Genomic DNA, 22,716 nt, shown 5'->3' with positions numbered 1-22,716 from the left:
TAAATCAAAGAGTCTGAAGGATCCCACTTTGTTGCTACTGAAAGATAAGAATAGAAAAAGTTTCCTGGACAACTTGATGTCTGCCATCAAAACACACAGCCAAATCCTTTATGTGGCTTGTGGCCTCCAAATGGGTCAGTACTCATTTACCAGTGGTGATTAGCAGCTGTTATTCCATTAAGTTAAATGCTGTTACCATTCAAGTCACCTTCCTGGTGCTGAAATGTATTTCCCCATGCAACCATCAAAACCAGCTGACCGACAAATGAACATGCTTTTGGTTCTGGACTTTTCAAGAAAGTTAAATGTTCATTTATTTAAAAACGAATCCAAACACCAAATCCCAGTTTTGAGTTAGGCATGACACACAATGGAGGGTGGTGTAGAGAAATCAGCGAGATGCTTCCCTAAGAATCCAAGGGGGAGTGATGTGATGATCTGACCACATGAAACCAGGTGGCCAAGCCATGCAGCCGTAGGGGTGCTCACCTGTGGCTCCCATCCACTCCTGCTACCTCCATCTTGGAATCGGGGATTTTGTCCTGGGCACCAAGCTGCTTCTTGGTAAACACAAGACACATGTTTTATCTAGCTGCCCCTCTCTTCCCAGCAGTTTAAAATTGGGAATCATGTCTCAGAGGCACACATCCAAAAGCAAGCAATTTAAAACAACACCTTTGGGCTGCTATCTTCTGCTTTTAGCATCCTTGATTTGTGAAAGAGCTGTGAGCTTGAGACTGGCATTGATACTGCGCTGAGGTGACACTTGACTCCAGTTCTCACTAGGCCATTATCACCTTAAAAGCAGAGAGGCTGATGGGTGCTCTGTAAAGTGACACTAGGAATTACATTTAAGGCCTCTGCCAGGGAACTAGGCATTACCACAAAGGCAGCTCAGCTACGTCTGCACAGAGCACAGGGCCTGCCTCCCAGAAGAAGAGAGACACCACCTCCCGTTGTCCAGAAGCCCAGATACCTCTCCTGAACCTTTAAGGGTTAGAATTTCCAAAATTTGACTGACAAAGCCAGGGCCTCGTGCCCCCGTATTGATGTCATTCATTTCTAATATTAGCCATGGAGCATTTCAGGTTCACCTGGGAAAGAGGAGCTTTTATTTTTGAGTTGAACAGAGCAGATACTAAAAATGAACACAGTGAGACTCGCTCCTGGTACATCTGATGCAGATAAAATAGGTGGACCTGTGCAGCGAGACTGTTTTGAATCCAATGGGAAAGGAATTTGATCACATTGGAAATTTGATGTGCTCATAGGGTTTTTAGGTAGCCTCACTCGTGAGAAAGCGTGGAGGAACCTTGAAATAAAATGAAATTATGTGAAGTTTGGTTGCAGAATGTCACACAAGATGATTCTATGTAGGTGAGACGGAGGCTTAAGGGGAGGGGTGACAGCCCAGCTAGATTGTAAACTTGGTCATTATTTGAAGTTTCAGCCACACAAACAAGTTACCAAATGGCACGCCTTGGACTCATTAGCTCACATGTGTGAGGCATCTGGGCTACTGCCATCCAGCAGGGTTTCAGTGGAGGGGAGCGGCTGGACAGTTGCCACCTCTCTCCTTAGTATTGCACAGACGCTGACGGAGGCAGGAAGACACAGGTGTGTCATCTGAATAATAGAAACAGAGGCAGGATCTCATGCCCAGAACTGGAGGAAGTTCCTCCTCCCTCTCCATCTGCAGAGTGAAGGGCACCATGCGTCAAGAGTGCTGACGTCACCCAAGTCATGCAAAGACTTAAGCCAGGACGGAGAAGGGCGATTATCCAAATGACCCTGACACCTCTAGCATGGGAAATGCCTGCACTTTATAAATGAACACATGGTTCGTAACCATTCTGTCTAGAGGAGGAAGACATTTAGAGACAAGAAACAGGGAATAGAGACCCTCATTGTTATACAAAATTACATATAAGAGGTTATGAGGGGAATGGGATAACAAACATGGAGGGAAATGAATTACAGTAGATGGGGTAGAGAGAGAAGATGGGAGGGGAGGGGAGGGGGGATAGTAGGGGATAGGAAAGGTAGCAGAATACAACAGTCACTAATATGGCAGTATGTAAAAATGTGATGTGTAACCGATGTGATTCTGCAATCTGTATTTGGGGTAAAAATGGGAGTTCATAACCCACTTGATTCTAATGTATGAAATATGATATGTCAAGAGCTTTATAATGTTGTGAACAACCAATAAAAAAAAGAAAAAAAAAAGAAACAGGGAATAAAGAGTGAAAGGAATAAGAACACTAAGGCTCAAGGTGGGGACCTAGCACCATGGCATCAGTATTTATTTGTAATTGAACTTGCCTTACACTTCAGATTTTTCTCAGGCTTTTGTTCCAGAAAAGCTGACCTGCATGTTTAAACAGCAGTGGGGGTTGGGGGGAAGACCACGTTTATCTAGTTCTCACTGCTTTGCAGTCATTTTTGCTGAATTCTCAAGTCCAGTCTTCCAAACCCACAGCTGAGTGATCATGATTGTTTGAAGTCACTGTCACAGAAAAATAGGGCAAATGGGTGCTGAGCTGTTCCTCCTAAGTACCCTCTGACACAAGCTTGCTTTGTTTAGTTTGTTAGAAAAACCTCTTGAGTCTAAAGTCTTCACCTCCGGACTGTCTCCCTCTGTGGGGTTCTGCACCCAGTTGCTCCTCCCTGTTGTTCTCAGAATCACTGAAAGATATTAGAATTGCGTGAAAACCCTTAATAGGTCCCTTTTCCCCATGACAAGCATGAAGTCGTGCAAATACAAACCTGTGCAGCTCCCCACGGCTATGTGCTCCCAAAGATCTCCCCGTGGGACACACCCCAAGGCTGTCCTTTGTTGGACTTGAGGTTTCCCGGGAGGAAGGACTGAACCTTGCTCCTCTCTATCAATCACAGCACCTGGCATGCTGGGACACTCTGGCCTCTCAGGGAGACTTAGAGACTCCTCCATGCTGAACATCTCTAGTTCAAGACTGCCATTCACTGATACTGTACTTTGTTTTGGTTTTGATTTGGTCTTTTTTATTCTCCCCACTATAGAGCTTTTTCTCTAGATTCCTATCTTAACATCAGTAGATGTTTAGACTACAAAGAAAGGTCTTCTGGTTGCACAACCTGTGGATTTCTGAGAATCTGCTGAAAGCTGCAATGTCTTATGAAAAGCATTTTCACAGAGTCCAATTCTTTCCCTCCTGCTTAGTAGCTTAGACATTCCTCACACATTTCTTACACAACAGTTATCTTGCAGTGGGAAACATCCATGAATTTGGGGAATTTAGCAACACATCTGTTGGGGGGGGGGGGTCTCAGAGTAGGATGCCACCAAGAAGCACTCCTCCTCCTGTTTGTTTACTACATCACATGCCAGCACACAGTGACATGTCCTGCCCCTCAGTGGGGATGCCATGCCAGGCATTGCTACCCCATCTTACTGTTGAAGAAACTGAACCCTAGGAAAAGGACAGCTGCTTCCCAAGGCCACTGGCCCCTTGTGACCATGGGTCAAAACCCTAGGTCCTCCAATCCTTTGCATCACAATGCACTTTTGACTGCACTATGAAATTACATGTGTGGCTTCAGTGGCAGTTTAAGGACAGCCACTGTAAGCAGGAGAAAAAAGCTTAGTGCATGCGAGTGTACTGATCACACACTCTCAGGTTGCCAACCTGCAGCGGCACCGCTGGCTGGAAGGCCCGTGGGCTTTGCCGAGGGGACAGCAAGAGGAAAATTGTGTCTGGCCCCAGAACAGGGAGGCACTGTCCCCAGGTCACAACTGTTGAGCTGTGCCTCTTAGACTGGACCCCAGGCTGCTCCTGGGAGCCATCTCCTCCCTCCCAATTTGTTGTCTTCTTCCACGTGTCGGTCAAAAGACAGAACAACGGGCCGAATCTGGATTCCTCAGGTGGAAAGGCAAATGGGTGCCAGTAGAAAGAAAAATGTGCTTCTTTTCCTTGATAAGCTTTTTGGGATGAAAGCAAAATTGTTGAGGAGGAAAAGGAGACTCGTTTTGAAAGGCACTATTGACCTCCCTGTGGTCACTTTATGTCACCTGGTGTTTAAGAAGTAGAATCCGGGCTGGGTGACCCCAGAGTGCTGTGGGCTCTTCTCTGGATTTGAAGGTCACTTTGTTAGTGTGGGCCACGGGCATCTAGGGCCAGCTGTGTGTCAGTCTCCATGAGGGTGCTGGGAGGTTGGTGGGAAAGTGCCTTGCCCTGGAAGAACTCACATTCTAGAAGGGCAGAGAACAAGTTGGAAAAGAGACCATTTGGAACTGAAACATGGGGGCTGCTTGGTCCTTGTGCTGAGCCTGGCAGATCTCAAGTTTGCCAGTTGGAAAGGCAGCTGCTTCCCCAGGCCACGGGGCTCTGCCTCTCCCCTGCCTGGACAAGGAGCATACCACGTTCATGGATGGGCTGCACAGTTCCACCTGAGGAGCAATGACCATGTGCTGCTTTTTCTTTTCATTCTAGGAATCTTGGAAAATCAGGACTCAGAGTTTCTTGCTTGGGTCTTGGTAAGTACCCGAGGAGTCTCGATGGGTGGCTGGAAGGTGGGAGGCTGGGGAGTGGTCAGGGTGATTGTGGCTCAGTGGGTCCAGGCACAGGGAGGCTTCCTGGCCAGCACTGCCCCCCTCCCCTTGAGGTTTCCCCTGCCCAGCAGGACCCTGTCCTCTGCAGACCTCCCCACCCAGTAGAACACAGGACCCCTGGGTGCACCTCTATGCTCCCCAGCAGCCCCTCAGCTCCCCTGAATTTTTTCTATCCATGATATTTTTCCTTTGCCTAACTTGCTCACTTATTTTCCTATATCATTGTGAATTTTGTGTACTTTTATAAATACAGGGGGCAGGGTGAGTACATACATATGTGCCCTTTCACATATATTAATCAATAAAATATTTTATTCCTAGAGCTGAGGGCATAGCTCAGTGAGAACTCTTGCCTACCATGTGCCAGGACCTGGATTCCATCCACACCACTGCAAAAAAATAAAATAAAATAAAATCTTATTCCTCACAGAAAATGAAAATATTGAAAGAAGAGGCCCCGCACTGGAGATGACAGCTGTGAGACCATAGGGTGACTGACATGGGGAAGTCTAAGTACATGGGGGGACCTGAGGCATCTGGATCCCCCCTGACCTTGGCAGAGTTGGCCTGGGCATCAGACACCCAACAGCACAGGGACTGTACCTGCAGCCCAAGAAAGCCTGGGCTAGGGCAGCCTCTGGGGATATGTGAGAAGTGGCCAGCTCATAGTGACCTCTGTGGGGGCTGGGAGGTGTTTTGCTGGGGTCTGTGTGAAAGGAGAGAGAATCAAAGGAGGCTCTGAGATGTTCTGCCTGAGCACCAGGAAGGGTGGAACCTCGTCCAAGACTGAACTGAACTATTAAAACCTAGCAGATGAGATCTGGAGGAGAGAGACCAGATCCACTGTGGACATATTAAATTCGAGATGCCTATTAGCCGTGAAAAGTTGTCAAATAAGTAAATGGACATATGAATCTAGAATTTAGAAGGAATCTGGGACAAACATGCAAATTCGGAGTCATTAATGTGTGGATGCTCTCTAAGTCGTGATGCGCTGAGACAAGAACTCTAAGAGGGAGCTTAGCTTAGATAAGTGAGGCAGGTGATCCGAAGCCCCAGATTTCCAACTTTGAATAACCAGGGAAACGAGGATGAGCCGGCAAAGTAAACTGAAACTAGTATGGGGAGAATCGGGAGAGAAGGAAGTCCTGGAGCCCCAGGAGGATGGAGGGCCCAGGATTGCGAAGTGCTGCTCCTAAATCTAGCAAGATGGGGGCTGAGAATGGACTGTCAGGTTCACATCATGGAGGCCACTCCTCCTAAAAGCAGACTGAAAAGACTGCTTTTAGAAGGAGTAGGGACCGAGCACAGCTAGAGTGGGCAAAGAAGGCAGAGAGCACAGATCCTGAGGCCAGCTGGGGCCTGGGGGTGCTGATGGCATGGAGGCGTCTCACTGAGGCTGTCTCTTCTGGCCACCATGTTCCCAGTGGTCATCAGAAGCAAGGTTGTCAGAGTTAGTGAGGGGGAAAGAGAGCCCTGGAAGTTGGAAGGGAGAGGAGAGGAGAAAGCAGAGGGGTGAGTCACCCGGGCATGCATCATGGCAGCTAGATGACCTGGAAGTCCTGCTTAAGGTTAAGGGAGGTGCAGTGAGACCATATCGGGGTTGTGGGGTTTCTCTGCCAGGTGCAGCTGCGCAGGTCCAGGTGGGGTTTTATAAGGTAGGAAGGAGGAAGGAAAGAAGCTGAGGGCATTGGAAGGGCTTATTGCAATGGTGGACCTTGGATGGCACTTGGGAGGGGAATGAGGATGACAGCCAGGAAAATGAGCCAGGAGCAAGACAAAGACGCAGTGGGGCAGTGGCAAGTGGCTAGGACCGAGGCGTCCTGCAGGGGCCAAAGGTTCCTGGAGTGAGCACACCGGAGAGGGGCAGTTGGAAAAGGGAGGTGGCCCAGGGTTCCGCTGTAGTGCTGGGGACATTTAAGGGGTGGCTGGGGTGCAGAGGTGGGAAGCAGGCACCAACAAGGGTCACTGGACAGTCAGTGTGGCCAAAAGGGCTGAAGAGACAAAGAGAAGACTCAACTCCAGGGAGGGGTGTGTGTAGGGGTGCCGCGTGGGGTCCTGAGGATGGGTCAGGGCTGGTGTGAGGGATGCGGATGGCTTCTTCCTGCCGGTGGGACCTGGGAGGTGACCATGGCCTTTGCTCTCCCCAAGTCTAAGGTAATTTGACATTTGCTTAGTTTATGGCTCTGACCCCGTTAGTGTTTAGTAGAATTGGAAAGACCCTGGAGATTCCTTATCAGGAACAATTTTTCCCTACATTTTTAAAGAACAGGCTTTATGGTAAATAATTACTCTGTATTCATTATTGAAAGAAACTACCTATAAATATAAATTTAAAATATAGTGAAGGAGGAAAATAGAAATTATTAAGAAATTCAAATATAAATTAAGAAATAAAAATATATAAGTAGAGAAATCAACAAAGTTCATTGAGCAATTGTCTTAGAGTTGGTAACCACGGTGAAAAATAGTTCGGTCAATACTACATGGAAAACTCAACCCAGAGCACCTACTACTGACAAGTTCAGGGGTCCCCAAGTGCCTGGTGTCAGCGAGCCCCAGGGGCCTGACACAGTGTGTCATTTGTGTTCAATGCAAGGGGTAAGCTGGGGTATGTGGTGGGCCCTGGGCAGCAGCGTGCCCTGATCCTGGTGGGAGCTTCAGGTGTCCCAAGCCTGCCCGCCACACTCTGACACTGCTGAACAGGACAGGGCAGCAGAGCCGGAGGCTGACCGAGCGCTCTTTGGGAACGTTCCTGAGCCGCCTCTGTAAGCCAAAGACATAATACTCAGCCTTAGATCATGTCAGGCTCCACAGACCCCAGCTGTCCAGTCCAGGTGGAGCCTGTTCACTGCAGAGGCCCGAGTGTCAGTTCAGTCATGCCCCCAGTTCAGCTGGAGCTGAAATGAAGTGGTGGAACTGCCTGGCAGGGCTGGAGACCAGCACAGCGCAGACCTGCTGGCATAGCGAAGCCCTGGGCTTGATCTCCAGTACCACAGCCACAACAGCAACACCTCCAGGCAATTGAAAGACCAGAGACATCTACAAAAACTTCAAAGGTCAGGGTTAAAGGTGACAATTCTGGCATCCTTCCACACCGGAGGAGAAACTAGGAACTCTGTGCCCCTCCCAGCTTTCTTATTCTTTCTTTCTTTCTTTTCCTTTTTTTTGGGGGGTGGGGTAGTCAGGGTTAGTCTCACTAAGTTGCTGAGGTTGGCCTTCAACTTGCCATCTTCCTGCCTCAACCTCCAAGTCTCTGGGATTACAGGCATGCACCACCACACCTAGCTGTTAATTCCTTCTTAAGCAAACATTTGTGAGGCCTGGCACTGTGCTGGTTTACAGAGGATCTTGAGAGGAAGATGGCAGAAACCCTGCCCTCGACTCATTCACGGTGCAGTGGGGATGATCAGCAGGCAAAACCAGTGGGCAATGTGTTTGGCAGATGCCACAATGGAGGGCAAGAGTAAACCGAGCATAGAGACAGCTCCTGGGGGACTTGGGGTGGCTCCATGGGGGAGGCGCCCTGGACCTAGACTTGAAGGAGTGCAAAGGGAGGGAAAAGCCCCCAGACTGGCAGCGCCACATGCCATGCCTAGAGGGAGACCTGTGGAGGGGACTTGGAAACCAGTAGTGTGTACAGGACACGTGAGGGCAGGTGCTAGGAGGTAGGAAGGGAGGCTGGAGGGGAAGCAAGGTCTTACTGAGGCGCTTAGCTCGGCCCCTGCAGCTCCATTCCCCTGAGTCCTGGGGTCCCAAACTCTTGGGAAGGGCGAGCAGGAAGCGGGGCAGGGCTCCACCTTCTCTACCCTCTTCAGTCCCTTCCACAGCTTCGGTCAACGTAGCTCCACTTTTTCTTCATATTGTAAATTTTTAACAATAAACTTTTTAAAGAGCTGTTTTAAGGAAACAGCAAAACTGAGCAAAAAGTGCAGTTTCCATAATGCCCATCCCCCACACAAGCACAGCATACCCACCAGAGCAAACCAATGTGGGGCGTTGGTGACAATCGAGGATCCACATTGACACATCACCCAAAGCCCACGGTTTGCACTGGGGTTCTCTCCTGCTGTGCATTATGGGTCTGGGACAAGTGGGTCACAGCAGGTACCTGCCAGGATGGTATCATGGGTCCTGCTGCCCCCACATGCTCTGCCTACCCATCCTTCCCGCCCCTGAGCTCTAGAAACCAGGGATCTTCTCCCACCTCCACAGTTCTCCTTCCTGTGTAGTTGGACTCATACAGCCTGCAGCCTCTAAAATTTAAAGCATATGCAAGCGGCTTTTTTCACTTGTCTATGTTTTAAGTCTCCTCTGTGTCTTCTCATGGCTATGTCATCTTTTTTAGTGCTTTATATTGCCAGGGGCGGGGGTGGTGTCCTCTGCCAAGAAGTTTTTGAAACCTTGCTTTCATAAATGAAGTGCCACTAAGCTTGGATCAGGACTGGGACATGGTCAAACGCGTTAGCATTATTTTCTGGCCACAGTGTGAAGCTACTTAGAGGGGAAGCTTTGAAACCAGAGACAGGAGAGTCATATCCGTCAGAGGTGAGGTGATGGTGAGACAGAGAAGGAAGAACAGTCAGGACCTTTGACCTGTGGTACAGAACAGGAAGTCTTCCAAGCAGAGGGGCCAGGCTCCTGGACAGGACATGGAGGTGGCCCAGCTGAAATCCCTGCAGGCAGGACTGCTAGAGGAAGCTGTGGGAGCACACACAGGACTCACACTGTTGGGGGTAGTGAAAAGCCTGTGCCCTCCCAGCTCCAAACATGGGCAGAACACGGGAGCTCGGGAGAGACTCTTGGCTGCCGGCACAGACCCAAGAACTTCCAAGGGCGGATCCGTGGCTGCCACTGAGGTCAGCTGGGAATACAGAGGACAATGTTGGGACAGGTTTGGGACACCTGCCTACCTGAAAGCAGAGACAGCCTGTTTTTTTTCTACACACCTGTTCTACCTCTAGCAAATCACAGTATCTGGCAAGCAATAGGTTCTTGAATGTTTACTGAGGGAATAACTGGCAGATAGGGTGTGGTCTGGATCTAGGCACCAGCAGAGAAAGAGCAAGAGCACCAAGCCTCCACCTGCTCTCCACCTGCCTGGAGGCTGTACCTGCAGGCTCACTCTACCCTGGGGTTCTGTTCCTTCAGGCAGCACAGGCCAGCCTCCTCCTCGTTCTAGTCCTTGTCCTGGAAGGAACCTAAAGTATTTTACAGCTTGGAGAACCCACGCTGTCTCTCAGGAGGTGTTTCTCCTCAAACCCAGCTGCACACTGGAATCACCTCTGGCTTTTAAAGGTGCCGATAAGCAGCCCCACTGCGCCTTCTGAATGTGGCCCTCTTGGCGCAGGTGTTCCTAAGGGGCTGCACTGGTGGGCGGGAGCAGGGTCAGGGTGGGAGCTCCTGTCCCGACTAGGTGGCAGGAGATGGAGAGTGTGGAACTGCCACCTGCTGAGCCAGGTGCCTGCAGCCTCCTGTCACTTGGTAGCTGCTGCCCACAGACTAAGCACCTGGAGTTGGAGGATTTCCACTGCACTGAACCACCCAAGGGGAGAGGTGGGTCTGCCTGGGGGCTTCTCCGGAGCCAACAGCAGCGGGCAGCTTGAGTTGACCCCCGCCCCGCCATTTGGCTCCTACCAGCTAATCCAGGCTTGCTCTATGGTCCCCCCAATGGAGACCACTTTCTAGAGCAAAAGCAGGACTCTCAAAAATAAGCTGGGGCCTCTCTTGATTTCGTTGCTTCTGTGCAGAATGTACTCCTGGCTCGTCTCCCTCTTCCTCCGAGATGCTGTCACTGTGCTAAATATTTTGACACCAGGAGAACATGACATTAAATATTTAACATGGATGGCATTCTTTTTATGACACCCTTCGTGATTCCCATGTTTGTTGCTAAGGCCGCTGTAAAGGAGCCTCCTCACCTTTTATAGCAACACAGGCCTCAATATTTATAAAGTGCCTCCAGACACTGGAGAGACCATTTTAAAAGTGCCATCTCTTTCCTTAAAGAGTTTTGCAATTTTTCTGCATAACGCCAACAGCATGAACTATCTTAAGACCAAAATACCCACAGAATTTAAGTGGTGCATGAATATTAAACACACCCCAGAGTCTTAGGCTTGTCACTCTTCCTGGAAAGTCTAAGTTGAATAAATGCCACAGTGCATACACTTAAGCAGGGGCTGGTATTTTTACAAAATGGATGTTAAGTGGAGGTTTAATGGCTGAGATACTTCTTAAGAATTGCTGGTCACGTGATTGCCACGAGAATCCCCAGTGGCCGTTGACCGCTCACCTCTGCTCACAGGAGTCCATTAGGAGCAAAGGTATAGCTAAGGTCGGGAATGGCTACCTGATACCCCAGAGTGTCAGAGCTGGAATTCTGAAGAGAACCTGTGAGACCAAGAGAAGGGTCCGAACGGAGAAGCTTTGTCAACAATCTGCACACACACATGGCTTTCTCCAACCCAGGTGCTACCTGCCTCTTGGGAGAGCTCTTGAGGGTGGAAACTGCAACAGACTCAATGATCCCCTCAAGCTCAGGCCCTGATGCTCTTCTTGGTCTTTGGTGTTTTCATGGATGCCCAAAGATATGGTGGATATTGAGCTGGGATCTGGCCCAGAGCCTCACACACAGCCTGCCACGGGGACCTGGCTCAGGCTGGACCTGGTATGAGGGCGTCATGTCCCAGAGGACACCCTGCATTTTATTTTATTTTTTTTTTTAATTATTTTATTGTTGGTTGTTCAAAACATTACATAGTTCTTATTATACCATATTTCACAGATTGATTCAAGTGGGTTATGAACTCCCATTTTTACCCCCTATACAGATTGCTGTGTCACATCAGTTACATTTCCATTGATTTACAAATTGCCTTTCTAGTGACTGATGTATTCTGCTGTCTATCCCATTCTCCACTGTCCCCTCACCCCTCCCCTCCCCTCCCCTCCCCTACTCTCTCTCCATCCCCTCTACTATAAATCGTTTCTTCCACTTATATAATTTTTCTCCTACTCCTCCTTTCCTCGTATATGTAATTGTGTATAACCCTGAGGCTCACCTTCCAGTTCCATGCAATTTCCCTTAACTCTCACTTTCCCTCCCGCCTATCATCCCTGTTTAATGTTATTCTTCTTCTCCAGCTCTTCGTCTCTACCCTGTCCTTGGTTACTCCCCTTATATCAAAGAAGACATTTGACATTTGTTTTTTAAGGATTGGCTAGCTTCACTTAGCATAATCTGCTCTAATGCCATCCATTTCCCTCCAAATTCTATGATTTTGTCATTTCTTATTGCAGAGTAATACTCCATTGTGTATAAATGCCACATTTTTTTAATCCATTCATCTATTGAAGGGCTTCTAGGTTGGTTCCACAATCTTGCTATCGTGAATTGTGCTGCTATGAACATCGATATAGCAGTGTCCCTGTAGCATGCTCTTGTTAGGTCTTTAGGGAATAGACCGAGGAGGGGAATAGCTGGGTCAAATGGTGGTTCCATTCCCAACTTTCCAAGAAATCTCCATACTGCTTTCCAAATTGGCTGCACCATTTTGCAGTCCCACCAACAATGAACAAGTGTACCCATTTCCCCGCATCCTCGCCAGCACTTGTTGTTGTTGGATTTCTTAATGGCTGCCAATCTTACTGGAGTGAGATGGTATCTTAGGGTGGTTTTGATTTGCATTTCTCTGACTGCTAGCAATGTTGAGCATTTTTTCATGTACTTGTTGATTGATTGTATGTCCTCCTCTGAGAAGTGTCTGTTCAGGTCCTTGGCCCATTTGTTGATTGGGTTATTTGTTATCTTGTTATCTAATTTTTTGAGTTCTTTGTATACTCTGGATATTAGGGCTCTATCTGAAGTGTGTGGGGTAAAGATTTGTTCCCAGGATGTAGGCTCCCTGTTTATCTCTCTTATTGTTTCTTTTGTTGAGAGAAAACTTCTTAGTTTGAGTAAGTCCCATTTGTTGATTCTGGTTGTTAACTCTTGCGCTATGGGTGTCCTATTGAGGAATTTAGGGCCTGACCCCACAGTATGTAGATCATAGCCGACTTTTTCTTCTATCAGACGCCGTGTCTCTGATTTAATATCGAGCTCCTTGATCCATTTTGAGTTAACTTTTGTGCATGGCGAGAGAAAGGGATTCAGTTTCATTTTGATGCAAATGGATTTCCAGTTTTCCCAGCACCATTTGTTGAAGATGCTATCCTTCCTCCATTGCATGCTTTTAGCCCCTTTATCAAATATAAGACAGTTGTAGTTTTGCGGATTGGTTACTGTGTCTTCTATTCTGTACCATTGGTCCACTCGCCTGTTTTGGTACCAGTACCATGCTGTTTTTGTTACTATTGCTCTGTAGTATAGTTTGAAGTCTGGTATCGCTATACCGCCTGATTCACACTTCCTGCTTAGCATTGTTTTTGCTATTCTGGGTCTTTTATTATTCCATATGAATTTCCTGATTGTTTTATCTATTTCTACAAGAAATGCTGTTGGGATTTTGATTGGGATAGCATTGAACTTATAGAGAACTTTTGGTAATATCGCCATTTTGATGATGTTAGTTCTACCTATCCATGAACAGGGTATATTTTTCCATCTTCTGAGGTCTTCTTCTATGTCTCTGACACCCTGCATTTTAAAATCATGTTTGCTGCTGATGCCGTTTTGGGTCTGACCTGCTTCCTGCTAGATCATCAGCTCCAGGCACAGGGAGACGTCACCCTGTGCTCACTGGTGGGGTGAGTGAGTGAGCATCAGTGTCTTGGACACTGAGAAGCTTAGGTGCTGCGGGAACCCACATGGGTGCTCCCTGAGCTAGAGTTGGGGAGTCGTAGGCGCCTTCCTGGAGGAAAGGTGCTGAAGGGCGAGGAGGGTAGGAAGCAGCCCGTAAGGAGGAAGCAGGGAGAAGAGCAGTCACAAGGGTGCCATGGAGGAGGAGAGCAGAGAGAGGCTGGAGGCGAAGTGGGGACAGTGCCACTGGAGGAGGGGCAGGCGAGAGAAGCCATGGGTGTGTCCCTTGCTGCTGGGCATCCTCCTGGCGTCTCACCGGGTCTGGGCTAGAGGCCCAGCTCCTGCAGTCCCTTTCAGCGGCAGTGGCCCATCAGGCCCTGGACTATATGCTGCCTGGACTCAGTACTCGTCTGCCTTTCCCACTGCCTGTGGGCTCTAGAACAGAGACGGTGTTATCACTTGCATCTTGACCCTGCCAACCAGCCTGGTAATGGGGCAGTAGAGGGGGCTCAATAGTATTTCCTAAGTGAGAGGCAATAGCACCTGGGACCAATGACCGGACCTTTAATGCACGTATTAGGATATGAGCAAGCTCAACTCCCTTAGGGCCTCTTGTGAGCATTTCGTCTGTTTTTCATGCATCACTGTGGTCCCACCCACCGACATTTTCTGCTGTTCCGTCTGACTGACAGTCAGTGCCTGTCTTGAATGCATGTTTTAAAATGGGGGCCTATGCTTGGGATTTGTGATGTCCAGGAAGCCAAATGTAATTTCTATACCAATGGAACTTGAATGAGGTTCTATTCGGAGGGATTGGAAGCTGATAACGTCACTCTGTCAAATGCCAGATTGGAGCCACGCGAGGAAAATGATAGATTCTCAGCTACCTCAGCTAAGGGAAGGGAACGGTGACAGAGGAGACCAAAATGCATCAGTGTCTGTCTTTGGGATGTCTCTGTCCTTCTGCTTGAATAGGGGTGCCATAGGCATGAGCCCCTGTCAGTGCAAGACCCAGGTGGTGGTCCATAGTTCATTCTATATGTAGGAACAGTAAAGATCCAGTGCCCCTCCAGCTGGGCGTCCACCAACCTTTCAGACCTCTGTGAACCTGGCCCTCCCACCCAGCACCGAGGGGGAAATTCTCTCCTGCCTCCCTCAAACAGCTGTTTGTCACTTGCACCCTGCTCTAGCCGCTCTGGTGGCCCTTGTAATCTTGTCCCAGAAAACGAGGCTGCTGATACTCTTTTATTCCCCCTTTTTCTATTTCCACTGAGCTATTTTTGTTACAGTCATTCCCTGCACTGGGATCTTCGCAGAAGGTCATGGTGCTTATAAAATGAAGGGCAAAGCATCAGAGAGAGCATCTGGAAGGAGTAGTGTGTAGCCGTGTGGTCAGGCGGAAGGCCCTGTGAGGTGCCCAGTCTGGGGTCAAGGCCACCTTCGACTTCCAGTGTGACTAGTTCTTCCCCTGCTGGGCCCAGAACTTACTGTCTCTCTTCCCACACTCTGAAGCTTCTTGTTGTACTGGGAGCTCAGAGAGGAAGTGAGTCTAATCTTATGACCACTTGACCCACTACGTGGGCCAGTGGTCAACTCTGGGTGCTGGTACAGTCACATGGGGAACTTTTAAAAGTCCCTGTGCCGAGCCTTTCCTCAGACCAGACACCTGGTGGGTGGCGCCTGGGTTCCCTGCAGGGTCCTGCTTCTTGAGCCAGCATTCAGGATCCCTGGCCTGCACAAGGAGTCCAAACTGGCTTCCTGTGCGGCTGAGGGCAGTTGCTTGCTCATTAGTGGCTGAGCCCACTGTGGAGCCTGGAGCACCCGAGAGCACTTTGCTCCCCACGTAGCCTGCAAGAGGCCCAATCAGAGTGGGGCACAGGCCACTTTGGTGACCAGGGCAAGAAGCAAGTGGCAGGTGAGGTGTCAGCTTCCTATTTATTTTTGATCCCCAGAATTTTGCCAGGCACAATGGCACACACCTGCAATCCCAGCAGCTTAGGAGGTTGACGCAGGAGATCACAAGTTCAAGGCCAGCCTCAGCAACTTAGAGAAGTCCTAAGCAACTTAGTTAGATCCTTTCTCTAAATAAAAAATAAGAAGTGTTGGGGATGTGGCTCAATGGTTAACCACCCCTGGATTCAATCCCTGGTACCAAAAAAGTCAAGAATTTTGGATTTTTTTAGTGTTTTGATCTTTTCACCACTCTCCACATGTCACTTCAGAATAATCCCCGATGAATAATAAATTGTCCTGAGCTTTATTTGTGAAGATAGTTGGGGTCCCCAGAATTGGTTCATTCCACCAGTGACTTTGACTTTCACCAAGATCTCTGGAAAAGTTCCTAGTCTTCCACAGAACCTGTGCTGCTTCAGATGTTCTCTCTCTGGGGATGGGAGGAAAGGTGACACTCGGTGAGCTCTTGCATGCCAGCTGCTGTGGACATGGCCATGCACTGAGGAGATTGTGGAGCTGTGGGCTGTGGGCTGTGGAGTCTCCCTGCCCAGATGCCCTTCCTGCTCATCAACCACTGAGGTCACTGCTTGGAACTCAAAATGCTCATGAGTTTTAATGTCTGTAAAGTGCATGTCACAGTGCCTAGCACAATGAAAGTTCTAGAAAGAGAACCTGGCATCCTCATCCTCTTCTTCAGTTCTGAGGACCGTGCTGTGAGCGGGTGTCCTTATCCATTTCAGTGCAAAGAGAACTAAGTCTTGTGCACTTGATTTCCAGCATATCTGAAAGGAAATTAGAAAATCTACCCTTCGAGGTTGTTGGAAAATAAAAGAAATAATTATGGACCGGGCTGGTGGTTGGGCTGCAAAACTGAGTTTTGTTGGAGAGACAGTGATGAGCAAGCAGCAGACCCTGTCCTCCTGGTGGGGTCCCTGGGCTCTGCATCCTGCCTGACCTCAGGAACCATCACGCAGGGTGCATTCCAGATCTCTGGTGGATGTTCTTCACCATGGCTGTGCACGCTCATCAGCAGGCAGGGAGCTTTGAGCCCCAGGAGTTGCCTTTAGGACCACTTTGCTTCCCACAGTCGGGCCTCTGTGCCAGCAGGAGAAACTGATGCTATCGCTGCTGTAAGACAGTAAATGCTGCTGTCATTTCACCACAATGGCTCCCAGCAACCAGGCCCACCTCCCAGCACTCCAGATGTTCTCCCAGTGTATACTTGGATGTGTGGCTGGTGAAGTCCCAGCCCACGAACTCAAATAGAGACCACAGGCAATTCCTTCTGACTAAGGTGTTTCCAGCCATGAATTGGAAGAGGCTCCACAGGAGATAGGCAAGTCCACTGAACGTTCTTCTGTTGCTCTCCTTCCCCCTCCGTGGTTCTCGAGTTTACTCACTCATAAGACACTCCAGGAGAGTCCCCAACATGCCAGGTCTTACACAGCCTCTGGGGATGACATGCTTGTCCCCAGCTGTTGGTTTTGGAAATATTTCAAGAAGTCCTGCATTTTGTGGTTGAGAATGATCCAAAGGACTGTGACAATGAAAATATAGCATTTGTGTCTTTTGATACCTCTAGTCAGTTACACGTCTGTATGATTTTCCATTTGGTATCTTAGGAAATTTTATTCTGTCCGTATACTGGTTAACGCACCCTCATCTCTATACCTTTGCGGGACTGGGGACACCAGTGTCCTAACAGTGGAAGCTCCTCCAGACCGCCAGGGGGCTATTCTGCCTCTCCTATACCATTCTAAAAATGTCGGTGTAGTAAGTCACTCCAAAGGAGAATGGCTACATGGAGCATGGGTTAAATGGAATCTCCTAAGATGAAAATAGATGGATGTGGTTTTCTGACTTAGGATTGCTCCACTTTCTTCTTTGACATGTTAAATTTCTACATATAATTAGTGAAGAGGATGTTTCTATTCTTTAGTTAGAAATAGAAAAGGATCCGTGCATAAAAAGAGAGTCTAGGCATCCTTCTATGCCTGGCACAAAAACATTCATCCACTCGACACAGCTATGACCTTCCTATTAGGAAAATAAAATTCTTTTTTAAGCTGAGATCCTTAACAGTTGATGTCCATTGGGCACAGATGAAGTTAGCTAATCCTTACATATAAATTCATACATCTTTAGGTAAACTGAGTTAATTTGCTTATAATATGGTTGGGAACTGGTTTTTACTTTTGTAATTTTTGTGAAATGATCCCTTATATGTTCCCTCAGTTTTATCTTCTATCTTTGAAAAAAACTTCTTAGTCAAAAAGTGTAAAAATCGGGGCTGGGGCTGTAGCCCAGTGGTAAAGTGCTTGCTTGTCATGTGTGAGGCAGTGGGTTCGATCCTCAGCACCACATAAAAATAAATAAAGATACTGTGTGTTCATCTACAACTAAATAAATATATTTTTAAAGTGCAAAAATCTTTTTGTGCTCCTACTTTGAGCTTTCCTTAATGATACTTAATATCCTAAACAATGAAGTTCCTAGCTCAAGAGAGAGACATTGCAAGGACTGCTGCAAGGCAGTGTTCATTCATTTTCACAATGTATTATCCTTCTTGTTTCTTCTACAAAGTTTCTTTGCCCTACCTTGGAATTAAAATTTATTACCTAGCAGATCCTGTCAGCTCTGTGAACACAGGCTGTGTTTTTTACACACAGAGTTATCCAAAATTATTACTGTTCGGGGCAGAACAACTCACTGAACTATCAAATATATCTGTCTCTCTGCACAGTGAATATTTGACATAAACTTTCAGAATTGGAAGAAAATGTAAAGGAGGTCACACCAACTTTCAAACTTCTCAACAGCAGTGTTTTCCCAGAGAGTTCCTATTCATAGCAACTTGCTGTGGAAAGGAAAAGATAAATCCAAAAAGAAAGAATGTGAGCACAAACTCTATTTCAGCACTATGCTAAGAGATCACAGGGGGAATTTCAATACTAATCATTAATCCCACCTTAGAAGATACCGAAATACTTGAATTGCTAAGAATCGGAAGTTGCCCTCTGTCCCCGAGGCCCATGGTTCCGATTCCATTCTGACCACCTTTCTGGGCCTTGATCAGAGTCCCTCAAAGCCTAAGTCTCTGCATTGATCAACGCTGGCTTTCTGTGACCCGGAAACTTCATTGTAAGAAAGAATTCTCAATACTTAAGTGTCGGCACAAGAAAATAAAATAAGAGGAACTGTGGCCAAGAAACTTAGGACAAAATGCTAGCAAAATATCAACACCACCTCCTCTTCACACTCAGGATGTAGGAAGATCTGAGATTTGTTGAAATGCTGTTTGGGTTTGGATTTTCTGGGGAAAAGGATTTATTTTAAGGAATAACTTTTGCTTCTGATTATCAAAGTAATAACATTCACTTCAATAATGCAGAGGTGCCAACTGGATCCAACCAGGTGTGATGCCCTCATAAGGAAATTGAAGGGGACCAAGCCAGGATGTATGTAGATGGAATTCTGCCATCCACATGTGCAGAGCAGGTTGTTGCTGGGTCAGGGGAGATTTTGTGTGCAGAAATTTCATTCCCACATTGACATTTGCAATCTGCTTTATCCCTGGAAACTACCTCTTGAACAGTCTAAGATTTCACGCCCAGCCCTTCATCCCATTTCCAATGCCACAGCTTGTCTTGGATTGTGTTGATCAGATAAATAAAGGAACAACAGAATGTCCCAGTAGGTTTGCCCAGAAACAAAACAAGATGGAGCTAGCAGGGGCTGGGGATGTGGCTCAAGCGGTAGCACGCTCGCCTGGCATGCGTGCGGCCTGGGTTCGATCCTCAGCACCACATACAAAAAAAACAAAAGATGTTGTGTCCGACGAAAACTAAAAAAAATAAATAAATAAATATTAAAAAAAATAAAAGATGGAGCTAGCAGCATCCCTCGACACCTAATAGGAAACCCTTTAAATCTAAGAAGGAAAGAAAGCATCAAATGTTTGCACTTTCTCTCTAAGGTTCATGAAGAGCAGTCTATCAATCAGTCGGGCCACTTAACCCTCACCCTCAGGCCTACACCAACCATCCACACGTCACGGTCTGGTCTCCTGGTCACCAGGAGGCTTCTGGAGGCCCCGCCCTCCCCGGCCTAGCCTGGTCATGCTCTGCCCTCTGTGCCCAGGGCAGGCTGCCCAGGATCCCTCTCTTAGGGGTTGCATCCTGCTGCTGCCTGGCTCCGGCCCTGGCTCCAGCTCTGCAGGGTTCGAGGGCCTCGCGTGGTGATGATGGCTCTTGCATGAGGCTGGAAACCCTGCTCCAGGAGACAAGATCCCAGACAAATCCTGGTTGCAAGTGGAGTGGAGACAATCTCTGAGTTGGGAGGTGGCCAGAGGACAGGCAACAAGTGTTGTTCTTCGTTCCCAGATAGGAGATTTGGAGCAGAAAGAGTTATAAAGCATGTCACAGGGAAGGACGTTTCAGTGGGTGAGGCATTTGGCAGAGGAAAAGACTCAGGAAGATCCCTGCAGCAGCCATTGGAGCAAACACTTGGCCACACCACTGGGCAGGAGCACAGGACAGGTGGCCCTTCAGCACCAGAAGGCAGCACAGGGCTATGGAGAGACGCAGCTTTGGACAGTCCACAACCAATGAGCTGTGTCGGGCCACCTCTCCACCACCTGGCTTCCTGGTCTGGAAGCTAGGTGGAGTCATTCAGATCTCCAGGGGTCCTGTGAGCATCAGCATTGACTATAGCCCCAACAGAGAAGACCCTAGAAAAGATGGAACATGCTGAGAGTTCCTCCTCATCTGGCCATAGTTTCCTATTTTACTGTGTACTTATTTATGCAGAAAGCATAAGCTGTGGAAAGGGTTTTAAATGACATTTAGTCCTTTTAAAAAAGTGTATGTGTGTGTGTCCTTTACCTGTAGATGGCATTACTGCCTATATGTCACCTACCCAGAGGCACACTGTCATTTCATGTGGCCTATACCACTGACCTGCCTGGTGTTATTGCCATTTCAAGCACTTTTGTAAAGCTCAGGTGTGGGAGAGCCCCACCTCTCCCCCAGACAGTCTGGGTGACATTACTGGTTCTTGAAGGAAAAGATAATCAAAGTTAAATTTTTTTTTTCAAAAAGCTGAGTTATCACATCTGTTAACTCTGGCCAGATGCTCATTAGAAACACCCTAGAAGCCAAAAATGAAAGATTAGGCTGCAGCTTGCTTCCAAAAATAAGGGCCAGGCTCATGGAGAACATTGGCAGATGGGAAGCGGACCAGGAGGGTGAGGCCCCAGCACCATTTGCAGAGCGGGCAGCAAATGGTGAGTTTCAGGAGCCTAGGCCCAAGGTTGCATCCAGTTTCTCTCCTGTGACCGTGGCTCAGTTGCTCGATGGGTCATTGTCCTCCAGATCACCTGGGATGTTTGTTGGATACACAGATGAGCTGGCTGCACCTCAGATCCACAGAATCAGACCCTCAGATCGCAGCTCCCAAGGGAGCTTAAAACGCACAGAGGCGAGACTGGGGATTCAAGCGGGTGCTGTGGTGGAGATTCGAGCACTGCCAAATTTCACCGAATCTTCCTAAAAATCCTGCTAATGAATTGTTATCACCACCGCTAATGAGTAGGGGGCTGCCTGACTGCCCCTTCCCCGCACAGGAGGTACCCCCATTCCATGCCCTTTGAGGGGTAGAGGGGACAGATCCTCGCCTCTGTCACCTGTCTGTACATCCAGCCCCACCACCAGACTTCCCTCGGCCAGATGGCTGAGGATTTGGCTTCTGTTGGTTTTGATCTGGTATTGAAAGAACTACCCTCTGCATGGCTCCTGCCAGTGGAGGGCAGGTGGGCAGCTTGTTTGCTGGGGTTAGTAAAGCTCCCACTCAGCCACTTCTAGTTACTGGAATATTGGGCAAGTCACCTCTATAAAATGGGGACAACAGCAATTGAGCAACAAGAAGCCAGTCGGGGTGGGAAGACATGGAGGAGGTGCCCCAGCAGGAGGAACCCAGAACTGTGGTCTCAACCTTGGCTGCTGTTACAATTGTCTGAGGAGCTTTGAAAATACTCCAGCTGGGGTCCCTTCCAGAGAATATGGTTTCATTGGTCTGGTGAAGGGCCAGGTCAACACATAAAGCTCCTGGGACACTCCAGATGTCCCTAAATGCCTCTAAATCAAAAACTTCTCAATATAACCACTTGTGGTCAACCTTGACTATATTCACATGTCCTGTTTACAAAACTTAAAGTCCACCAGTCCGTATGAAAGCAGTTGAACTGGCTGCCCATTCTCCCCGCACTCTAACCCTGTGTTGGAGACTCCTCTTCTCTCTGCCCCACATCTGCTTAATCAGCAAGTCCTAGCCCTCTCCTTCAAAATCTATCCAAATGCAGTCACCCCCACCTCCCTGTCCTCCCTATCACCACCTGGGATCAAGCCACAGTGTGTCTCACCCACAATCTCCTCAGAATCGTGGCCTGTTTCAGCCTTGGTCTGTCCTTAACACCAGAGCAGTGTCCTTTTAAAAGAAGATCAAGGCCTGAGGTGTAGCTCAGTGGTGGAGCATCTGCTCACCATGGGCAAGGCCCTGCACAGATCCAAGTATACACAAAAATAAATAAGAGAAAAATCAGAGGGACTCATCCTTGGCCTCTCCCAGGTCCTCCGATGACTTATGTGAGCCCAGGTGATCTGGCCCCATGGCCCCTGCACCTCACCTCCTCCCCTCTGGCTGTTCAGACTTCAGGTCCTCAGATGGGCTGAGCAAGCCCACCTCCCGGTTCCCAGCTGCAGTGCTCTTCCTCCTGAGAGGTGAGGTGAGTTCTGTGCCTGTCCGCAGAAGTGACTCAAACCCAAGTCAAGGGACGTTTCCCAGGGCGTTGACCAGTGTTGAGGTCCTGAGAGGCCAGGAAAGGTGGAGGAGCTGCATGCACGGCAGGGGAGGCGGAAGAACAGACGGAAAGGCAGTGCTAGAGCCCATCACAATCCCAGACAGAACAGAGGACGGCCAAGTTCAAGAGCCCACAGTTCAGTCAGCCGTGCCACAGCAGCATCAGTGGCCTGGTTCTGAAAACTGCCCTGTGGCGATGTCATGTGTGAACATGGTGACACCTAAGTGTCCAAACACCGCCTCGTACTCCAGCAAGGAGGTCGCTTAAATGACAAGCATGCTTCGCAAATGAGTGAGCAGGAAGCAGCTTCCCTCTCAGCCCCCAAAGAGCTAAGTAACCAAGATCAGGGAGCGCGTGTGTATGAGTGTGTGCGTGCATGTGTATGTGTGTGCATGTCTGATTGCACATGCACGTGTGTGCAGCAGGCAGTTTTCTTTCCTTGTTCATGTTCCATCAGCCGTTTTCCTGATCCGTGGCAGGTGTACTCCGGGAGCCAAGGGATTTTCAAAGCATGTGTTTCCTGGTGACTCAAGAGGTTCCATCAGAAGACACCATCTCAGCTCCACAGCTGTGTGT

The 22,716-nt window shown here is 48.4% G+C and overlaps 1 protein-coding gene across 3 annotated transcripts in view; it reads left to right on the top strand.

Annotated features, from left to right (window-relative positions):
- The window catches only part of KCNAB1 (potassium voltage-gated channel subfamily A regulatory beta subunit 1), a 338,389-nt gene that overhangs the window by 234,738 nt on the left and 80,935 nt on the right, over nucleotides 1–22,716 (top strand). For all 3 annotated transcript variants that reach the window (XM_081302291.1, XM_081302292.1, XM_081302293.1), the window contains exon 2: nucleotides 4,473–4,516. In XM_081302291.1, the coding sequence (XP_081158417.1) occupies nucleotides 4,473–4,516 (44 nt within the window). The remainder of the gene's footprint in view (nucleotides 1–4,472; nucleotides 4,517–22,716) is intronic.

This window comes from Spermophilus citellus, assembly GCF_964194105.1.
Source record: "Spermophilus citellus genome assembly, chromosome: 7".
NCBI classification, from domain to species: domain Eukaryota; kingdom Metazoa; phylum Chordata; class Mammalia; order Rodentia; family Sciuridae; genus Spermophilus; species Spermophilus citellus.
This window is presented reverse-complemented; position numbering and strand designations above follow the sequence as displayed.